This window comes from Saccopteryx bilineata, chromosome 1 (genome assembly GCF_036850765.1).
Source record: "Saccopteryx bilineata isolate mSacBil1 chromosome 1, mSacBil1_pri_phased_curated, whole genome shotgun sequence".
Taxonomy (NCBI): domain Eukaryota; kingdom Metazoa; phylum Chordata; class Mammalia; order Chiroptera; family Emballonuridae; genus Saccopteryx; species Saccopteryx bilineata.
The window spans coordinates 6,129,883-6,139,419 of record NC_089490.1 but is presented as its reverse complement, the minus strand read 5'-3'; the positions used below and the strand labels follow the sequence as shown (position 1 = coordinate 6,139,419).

The 9,537-nt window shown below is 56.5% G+C and overlaps 1 protein-coding gene across 3 annotated transcripts; it reads right to left on the bottom strand.

Moving 5' to 3' along the window:
- TRIM15 (tripartite motif containing 15) lies at positions 1–7,907 on the bottom strand. Of its 3 annotated transcripts, none has more exons than XM_066240973.1 (7): positions 7,231–7,907; positions 6,074–6,169; positions 3,982–4,212; positions 2,964–2,986; positions 1,008–1,123; positions 461–755; positions 1–420 (listed from the first exon to the last, which is right to left on the bottom strand). In XM_066240973.1, the coding sequence occupies exons 1-6, from the start codon at positions 7,597–7,599 to the stop codon at positions 586–588; spliced, it is 1,005 nt and encodes a 334-aa protein (XP_066097070.1). In that variant the 5' UTR covers positions 7,600–7,907; the 3' UTR covers positions 1–420; positions 461–585. The 3 variants fall into 3 exon arrangements, with proteins under 3 accessions (XP_066097070.1, XP_066097844.1, XP_066098554.1); XM_066241747.1 differs by having other exon boundaries at positions 8–420; positions 461–671; XM_066242457.1 differs by lacking the exon at positions 1–420 and having other exon boundaries at positions 674–783.
- Between the last annotated feature and the right edge of the window lie 1,630 nt (positions 7,908–9,537).

Sequence of the window (9,537 nt, the reverse complement as noted above, 5' to 3'; positions counted from 1 at the left end):
TTCATGTCTCTGAGTCTCATTTTTATGTCCCTTCTATGTATGGATTCATCTCAGTTTTTTTTTCTGATTTACTTATTTCACTCCATATAATGTTATCATTTTTATTTATTTATTCATTTTAGAGGAGAGAGAGAGAGAGAGAGAGAGAGAGAGAGAAAAGGGGGAGGAGCAGGAAGCTTCAATTCCCATATGTGCCTTGACCAGGCAAGCCCAGGGTTTTGAACCGGCGACCTCAGTGTTCCAGGTTGAGGCTTGATCCACTGCGCCACCCCAGGACAGGCTGATAAATATTTCTGAATAAAAACAATATCTGCGCGGGAAACGGATGTTCATTGAGCACTTACGATGGGTCGGGTCCTGTCTGAAGCTTTCTGCATAAGTGAATGCCTGTGCCTCTTCCCAGCGACTCTGGGGTCGGTGCTACCCCGTCCCCGCTTGACAGATGAAGAAACTGGGGGACGGAGCGGCTTACGGACTTGCTGGGTGTGTCCCCACGAGCAAGAGCTGGGCCCGGGAACCCAGGCAGCCAGGCTCCGGAGTTGACCCACTTCATGGCCGCTTGCTGCCTGAGATCGATGGACCAACTCACGAACGGCTGAATGAGGAGGACACAGCTCCCGAAACGGCCGGCTGTTCACCTGCATCTGTTTCCAGATGGCGCACCAAGCTTTCTGCCGGAAGCGGAGACAGAGAGAGCGACTGTGACTTATGTCTCCACGGGTCCCTCCCAAGGGCAGCGTGTCCTGGGAACTGTCCTGGGAACAGTGAGGACGCACGGACAGTCTGATGAAAGAGAAGCCGCCCTCACCTCCCTGGACTCAGGGGAGAGGAGGTGACCACCGGGAATGGTTCTCCTGGACAGAGAGGGGTCACCCAGGGAAGGCGTGGGGGGGGGGGTCGTGAGCCCGGTTTCGAAGGTGAGGAAAGATGGAGGCAGAGAGAAGACACAAGGTCAGCTTCTGGGAAGGAGGGAGGGAAGTTGCCGCCCCCCCCCCCCCCCCACCTACCCAAGAAGGTTCTCATCATCTCTGGGAGGCTGAGTATTTTTCTGTGCAGATCACGGATCTTCCTGACGAGGTCGGGAGAAATGGCCTCTGGACTCACGAAGGTCTTCACCTCACACCTGCAGGCAAGTTGGTAATGAGGTCCAGCTTCCCAAAACTAATTCTGGCAGACAGACACCAGGGGAGGTTGAAATCGGACTAAAGACTCTTTCTTGGTGTCTGCGGTGAATCAGCAGAGTGAATGTCATCTCTTTATCTTTGCTACCACCTGGCTGGTGCCGGCACGGTGGACAGAGCATTGACCTGGGGTGCTGAGGTCCCAGGTTCAGAACTCTGTGGTCACTGGCTGAGCACAGGCTCATCTGGCTTGAGTGCCGGGTGGCCAGCTTGAGTGTGGGATCCCAGACATGGTCCCATGGTCACTGGCTTGAAGCCCAAGGTCTCTGGCTTGAGCCCAAGGTCGCTGGATTGAGCACAGGGTCACTGGCTCAGTGGGAGCCCCCCCCCCAGGTCAAGGCACATATGAGCAATCAGTCAATGAACAACTAAGGTGCCACAACTATGAGTCAATGCTTCTCATCTCTCCCTGTCTCTCTCTCTCTCTTTCTCTCCTGCTTAAAAGAAAGAAATGTATAGCTACAGAAGCAAGAGGCCTAAGAAGAACTAACAGTATCCACTCAGGAATTACAAGTAATCAGGACCTGTGGGGGCAGAAACAAGAGAGCATTACCCCATGAGCCTTGTAGGGGTCGTCAAACTTTTTATAAAAACCGCCCACCTTTGCAGGGCTGGTCAACCTGGTCCCTACCGCCCACTAGGGGGCGTTCCAGCTTTCATGGTGGGCGGTGGCGGAGCAACCGAACGGCGCCGCGATTGGCCCACAGCTTATGACCAGTCCCTAGTCTCCTGCCTCTGCCCTCTCTCCAGGGCGGACTGACTCATGCTCAGAGCACATTTACAAATGCTCCCAGCCCCTGGTTCCTGTCCTGTGAGAGTAGCCCTCGACGTTCTGAAGAAATGGAGAAGTTGAATGGGGAAACTGATTGAGAGAACAAAGATCTAAGTCTATCATAGTCTATATAAAATATTTCCCCTTAGGATTATATATATATATATATAATTTGTTCTGGGGTATTTTTTAGCTTGATTAAATTTTTTTAATTCATTTTAGAAAGGAGAGAGAGAGAGAGAGAGAGAAAAGGTGGAGGAGCAGGAAGCATCAACTCCCATATGTGCCTTGACCAGACAAGTGCAGGGTTTTGAACCAGGGACCTCAGCATTTCAGGTTGAAGCTTTATCCACTGCGCCACCACAGGTCAGGCTTGACTAAGTTATTTTTAATTTTCTTTTTTTAGAGAAAGAGACAAGAAGATGGGGGAGAAGAGAGATGAGAAGCATCAACTCATAGTTGCGGCACCTTAGTTGTTCGTTGACTGCTTTCTCATACGTGCCCTGACCTGGGGGGCTCCAGCTGAGCCAGTGGCCCCTTGCTCAAGCCAGCAACCTTGGGCTCAAGCCAGGGACCTTGGGATCATGTCTGTGACCCCATGCTGAAGCTGATGACTCCACTCTCAAGCCAGCAACCTCAGGGTTTCACGCTGGGTCCCTCAGTGTCCTGGGCTCACGCTCAGTCCACGGTGCCACCCTGGTCAGGCAGGATTATATTTTAAATAGTGTTAAATACTGACTTGAGTACTAGTAATTTCAGGGATTACACAGAAGCCCCCAGATCAGCCTTCCAGTGTGATCATTATTTATAACTTCACTTCTGGGGGCAGGAAGGAAATGTGCCCCTGATCCCAAGCGGATTAAAACTGACACTGGAGAACACAGACCTTTGAGTCGGGCTGTTTTATGTGTGATTGACTGATTGACGGGGACCAGCACTGAGGGCTGTGTGCCCCTCCCCTCAGGTCTCCAAGTTCAGTCCAAAGTGGGGGAGGCAGGGAGGGGGCCTACCTGTTCCGGCTGATGCTGGCGTCCTGCGAGAGAGAAAGAACACGGCCTTGGTTCTCGCAGGTCCACCCCTCAGAGATCCCGTCACCGTCACCGTGCTTTCTTCCTGAGCCTGTTGGCTCGACACTCTCCTCCTCCAGAGGGTTGTATCTGTTTCCTCACCTGTTTGCACCCCGCCTCCCTATGAACTGAACTGGTCTCTCAGTCTCAGCCTGATCCTGGGGTGGGGGGAGGGTGTCCTGCCCCCCACCCCCACCCCCCAACTGAGGCCAAGGCCGGGTGGAGAGCACAGACCCAGCCTTGCGTGTTATCAGCCAGACCCGATGAGAAGCAGGCCCCGGAGACTGAGTGAGCTCTCTCTGGGGACCTGAGGCCCGGCTGACCGTCCGGGGACTGAGTGAGCTCTCTCTGGGGGCCTGAGGCCCGGCTGACCATCCGGGGACTGAGTGAGCTCTCTCTGGGGGCCTGAGGCCCGGCTGACCGTCCGGGGACTGAGTGAGCTCTCTCTGGGAGCCTGAGGCCCGGCTGACCGTTCGGGGACTGAGTGAGCTCTCTCTGGGAGCCTGAGGCCCAGATGACCGTTCGGGGACTGAGTGAGCTCTCTCTGGGGGCCTGAGGCCCGGCCGACCGTTCTGCACGGATCAGGTCTTATCTCTGCAGCCACCGGGTGAAGGAAGGTGCTGTTATTATCACCTTCACGTGGACAGAGGTTACAAGACTTGCTAAGGTGAAGGAGCCGGACACACAAACCCAAGACCTTGTGACTCCTCACGACATGATGCCCTTGGACATGAGCACGGTGCACGGACAAGGTGTCCGGCCTTTTTTTGGGGGGGGTCTGCGTCCCGGTGACCTCTCTGGCAGAAGAGAACCCAGTGACCGTCCCTCCGTCCCTCCCATTGGACATCACCTCAGCTTCCTCCCTGTCCTGCCTCTGTCCTAGCACCGTGCAGCCCGCAGCCCAGCGGCCCCGTCCTGCGGGTCCCTCTCGCGTGCCACGGCGTGGCGGGGAGTCTCTCACTTGTAGGAGCTCGCTTGCCGGCCGCTGACATTTCTCCTCCAGCTCCTGGACCTGGGCCCCCAGCCGGGTGACCTGCTCCGTGACCTTGGAGAGGTAGTCGTCCCTCTCCCTCCGGATCTGCTCCTTCAGCTCACTCAGCCTGGCCAGCAGGAGGCGCTGCTGCTCCCCCAGCTCCCGCTGCAGCCTGGCGAAGGCGCCTTCCACCTGCTGCTTCTTGCTCTCCATCTGTGCCTGCCGGGGCGGGGACACGCCTGGTGAGAAAGAGGCTCACGGAGCGGGCGGCCCGGACCATCGTCTACGTGCTTGCTGTGGATTAAGAGGGCTAGTGGCCTGACCAGGCGGGGGCGCAGTGGATAGTCTCGGACTGGGACGCGGAGGACCCAGGTTTGAAACCCCGAGGTCGCCAGCTTGAGCGCGGGCTCATCTGGTTTGAGCAAAGCTCACCAGCTTGGACCCAAGGTCGCTGGCTCAAGTAAGGGGTTCCTCGGGCTGCTAAAGGCCCGCGGTCAAGGCACATATGAGAAAGCAATCAATGAACAACTAAGATGTCACAACAAAGAACTGATGCTTCTCATCTCCCTCCCTTCCTGTCTGTCTGTCTCTATCTTCCCCGGTCTCTGTCTCTGTCACACACACACTCACACACACTCACACACACACACACACACACACACACACACACACACAAGACGGCTAGAGACTAACTGGTCCCAAGACTCACTCTCCCAATAATACCCAATAACCACAATGGTAGAAGTAGGTAGGTGTCAGGGTAAACTTACCAGTAACAAGGGCTATACTCTTGTTTTACCCGGATATTCTAATCATGGTGCCACAGTACGTTCTCAAAGCCATGCTGAGTGTTTCGAATACCCTTTGCTCTTCTATGACACTGTCTAACCCAGGCACGCACTCCCTAGAGGCAGGTGGAGAGGACTATAGTCTTGTTCTCTCTTTTTTTTTTAGAGAGCAACTGAAGCTCTCTAAAAGAGGAAGTTGTAATTAGAGTCAACAGAACTTATCAGAGGAGTGGGTGGTGGCATTGGTCGCGGCCACTGAGGTCACCCTGTATAGGGAATACTTCGATGGTGGGATTAAGGGGTTCTGGAAAGACCTCTCTGTCCCAAACCCTTGTGTCTTTGGTCAAGATCCCAGGCTTCTCACACAGCAGCTTTCCTCCCGATAACTCTGTGGCCCATGGAAAGGTGCAGGGAAGACCAGAGATAGCCCCACCGCTGCCCACCGTCCTCGGGCCAGCCTTGTGGGCAGGACTAGAGTGTGGACACCAACACACACCTTCTGGCCCCAAACATCCCACTGGAAGGCAATGCTTGCAGCAGACAGACAGACAGACAGACAGATTGCAATGGGAAGAGAAACAGACTAGGGGTCAAGAGACCCAGGTTGTAGCCATTTTATCCTAAACCTGGGCTTTGCCATGTGGCTTGGGAGAATCACTTTTCCCAGGGTTCAGTGTTCTGCTCATGAAAATATGACTGATAAGACATGTCGTGGACTAGATGTCAAAACCACTCCCGGCCCTGGCTGGTTGGCTCAGTGGTAGAGCATTAGCCTGGCGTGCAGGAGTCCCGGGTTTGATTCCCGGCCGGGGCACACAGGAGAGGCGCCCGTTTGCTTCTCCACCCCTCCCCCTCTCCTTCCTCTCTGTCTCTCTCTTCCCCTCCCGCAGCTGAGGCTCCATTGGAGCAAAGTTGGCCCGGGCGCTGGGGATGGCTCCAGTTGCAATGAAGCAACATCCCAGATGGGCAGAGCATCGCCCCCTGGTGGGCATACTGGGTGGATCCCAGTCGGGCGCATGTGGGAGTTTGTCTCTCTGCCTCCCTGCTTCTTACTTCAGAAAAATACAAAAAACAAAAACAAACAAAAAAAGCCAAGCCACTCCTGGCTCTGCTGTTCTCTGGGATCCCACACTCTTGACCCCCAGATGGACCCCAGATGCCCTTGTGCAGAGACAGGACAGGAGGTGATCGGGAAGAGTTTTCTGTTCTTTTCAGCCAGGAGACAGCGAGCTTCCCCAGAGAGTCGGCTAAGAAAATGCCCAGAGAGAGAACGCGGATGACGTGGCCTTTACCAGCAGCGCCTGGAGCTTCCGGTCTTCCTGACCCTTGACGTCCTCCGTCCCAGCTCTCTCCGCATTCAGAGCCGCCAGCTGCCTCCGGAGACGGTCCTGGGGGGAGGGGAGTTGGGAAAAAAGAGGGGGCCTCATTCCTCATGGAACTCACAGATATCATGTCCACCCTGTTCCTGGCACACCGGTGAGTGCGAAGAATCCAAAGGTGGAAAAGACGCCGTCCTGGTCCCTAAAGAGATCGCTGTCCAGGGCAGAGACCAGTCACCTGTGGTCACAATAGGTACAACGAGGGCAATGATCGAGGGGGCACACACACAGTAGGCGGGAACACAGAGGAAGGGACAGTTCTGCCTCTGGGGAGGAGAGAAGACGTTCAGAGAGCGAAACTCATTCACCGGGGGCCTCGAAAGATACGTTTCCGGTTGGATAAGAGAAGGGGAGGAGAGGACTTAATGCCTCTGAACTTAAAATTGTTAGACTGGCTGCTGACCAGGCGGTGGCACAGTGGATAGAGCGTCGGCCTGGGATGCTGAGGACCCAGGTTCGAGACCCCGAGGTCGCCAGCTTGAGCGTGCAGGCTCATCCAGCCTGAGCAAGGAGCCACTGGCTTGATTGGAGCTCCCCCACCACACACACACACACACACACACACACACACCCAGTCAAGGCACCTATGAGAAAGCAATCAATGAACAATTAAAGAGCCCGAGAAACACTTCCATTCCTGTGACAGATGACCGGAACGGGTCATGTCCCTAAGACCAGATGGCCTCTGCCACACCACCTTTCTCAGTAAGAGGAGCAGTGTTTGCAGGGTGCCCTCCCTGCCCCTCTCTTTGCTCCGAGCCCCCCTGTGGTCAGAGCCATAGTTAGTCTGGATCCTGGGCGGTAGCCCGCGGGAGATCCCGCCGCCGTGCACGGAGACTCTCCTTCCTTGCATGCTGTGGGGTCCCCCGAGGGCTGGCGCTGAAGCCCCCGCCACTGTGAATGACCACACGTCCAGCGGAACCACGTGCCCCAGGCTGGGAGCGCTCCAGCGTCCCACCAGCTTTGGGTCCCCTGACAGGTGGCCACGACCCTTCATCCAGATCCCCATCCCCTCCGCCAGGACACTACACACCCCTGTCCCCACCGGTCCGCGCAACCACACTCCTCACCCGGTAGGGCCGGATGGCCTCTTCCAGGAAGCCCACCGTGTGGTCCTGGTGGGAGGGGCCTTCTCGGCACAACACGCAGAGGAACTCGGCGTCGTTCTCGCAGAAGAAATAGATCTTTTCGCCGTGCTCCCCGCAGCACGTCTCCCCCAGGGGCCCCAGGGGCACCGGGACCGTGAGGGTCTCTGCCTGCTCTGCCTCCTTACAGAAGGGACAGAGCAGGACCCTGCTGGAGGGCTGGGCCCCCATGTGGGAGGCCGGGGGGCAGCACCACGGGCAGAAGGTGTGTCCACAGGAGCCGGTCACTGCATCCTCCAGGGGCTCCCGGCAGACGGGACAGGCGGCCTCCTCCTGGGAGGAGGTGGACAGCATCACTGTGCCTTCCGCGGACGCCCGCTCAGGGCTCTGCCTCAGGCCGCACGCACGCCCTGTCCCTGACACAGGGTCTCTTTTCCATGAGTCACAGAGAGAAAGGAACAGGAGGCCAGGGGGCAGGGAGGCAGGATGTCGTCTGGGCAGGGAAGCCACCAGGCCCCACCTCCTGGGCTTCCCAGAGCCGGGCCACCACCCCTCAGCCAAGTTGGGGTTCAAACTCCAAGGAGACACCTTGGATCACGCAGCATTGCCCCGCGGTGTGGCCCGGCCGGCCTGTTCTCCACGCCTCCCGGCCCTTCCGGTCCCTGGAAGTGGGGAGCACGGTGCGTCGTGAGGTCACCGGGAGATGGGTTTCCCGGAACCCCTCCCTTGGCCACGGTGGGGTGTGGAGACTTGGGGAGGAGACGGTGGGGTGTGGAGACTTGGGGAGGAGACGGTGGGGTGTGGAGACTTGGGGAGGAGACGCTGCGTCCTGCCTGCTGGCCCAGCTGGGAGCCATAAACTCGGGCTTGCCCACAACGTGCAAAGTCCAGCTGGAGGTGACGGGCTGCGGCCTCGCCCTGCTCAGGCACCCGGTTCTCGCCCCTGCCCCCCCTTTCCCTGGCCGGACTGGTCCCCCCGAAAGTCCTCACCCGCCCCGGAGTCCCGGGAACGTGGTCCTGCAGTTTCAGTTTTTGGCCGCAGGTGGGAGAGGATAAGAAAGAGACCGTGTAACACAGATGACTCGGGTGGGTCAGATCTAGAAAACTCACTTAGGTCGTTCATGAGATAAACCGGAGTGACCACGTTTATCTGTAAGCAACACGCAGTTTCATATTACTTGATCCCCTCTGATGACAGCCCCTGGGGGGAAGGTGAGGTTGCCTCCATTTTGCAGAGAAGGAGGTGTGTGTGTGGGGGAAGCGCCTTCTCCCCCCGGCCCCCACCCGCGACCCCTGCCGTGGAGGTGGGGCCACCCGAGCGTGCGAGCGCTCCTCCGCGACTCCCACACCCGCACCTCCGCGGATGGATCTTCACCCGCGCCCCTGCAGCTGTCAGCAAACCCAGGGAAAGCTGCTCTGTTCTCCCACGGACCGGCCCCACCCTGCGCCACTCCCTCGCGGGTCGGCTGCCCTGTGCCTCGCCCTCCTCCCAGCCTGCCTGCCTGCCTGCCTTCCCCGAGCACGGCCGGGGGCTGTGCTCTCTGTCCCACCCTGTCCTGTCCCCGGCACAGCTGGCTGCTGACAGTGACACGTGGCCATCCCGAGCGAGAGGTGCTGTCCGTGAACATACGCCCCAGATTTCAAAGACAGCACCAACGGATGAAGTAGTTCATTACTAGTATATTTTTATTAAGAGAGAGAGACAGGGACAGACAGGAAGGGAGAGAGATAAGAAGCATCAACTTATAGCTGCAGCACATTAGTTGTTCATTGATTGCTTTCTCATATGTGCCTTGATGGGGGGGGGGGGCTCCAGCTGAGCTGAGCCAGTGACCAAGCCTTGCTCAAGCCAGTGACCACAGGGTCATGTCTACAATCCCACGGTCAATTTGGAGACCTCAGGGTTTCAAACCTGGGTCCTCAGCATCCCAGGCAGACGCTCTATCCACTGTTCCACCACCCTGTCAGGCTGATTACTAATTTTTATACTGATTACATGTTAAAATGATAACACTCGAGGCTAAATAAAACATTAAAATTTGTTTTCACTTTTTATGCTTTATATTATGGCTCTGAGAAAGGTTTAGATTGCATACGTGGCTCACACTGTATTTTAATTGGACAGCACGACTCTGTGACACACAGGCCTGAATCCGAAGTATGGCTACCCACTTTTAAAAAAGGTTTTTAATTGATTGATTTTAGAGAGGAAGGAGAAGGGAAAAAGAGAAACATCAGTTTATTGTTCCACTTATTTATGCATTCATTGGTCGATCGATTCTTGTATTTGTCC

Coding starts and splice junctions, on each gene's coding strand:
- TRIM15 (XM_066240973.1), bottom strand. CDS start 7,599: ATGCTGTCCACCTCCTCCCAGGAGGAGGCCGCCTGTCCCGTCTGCCGG. Junction 2,987..3,981: donor CGGCAAGCGAGCTCCTACAA/GTGAGAGACTCC, acceptor TCTCTCTCGCAG/GACGCCAGCATCAGCCGGAA. Junction 756..1,007: donor GATGATGAGAACCTTCTTGG/GTAGGTGGGGGG, acceptor CACTGTTCCCAG/GACAGTTCCCAGGACACGCT.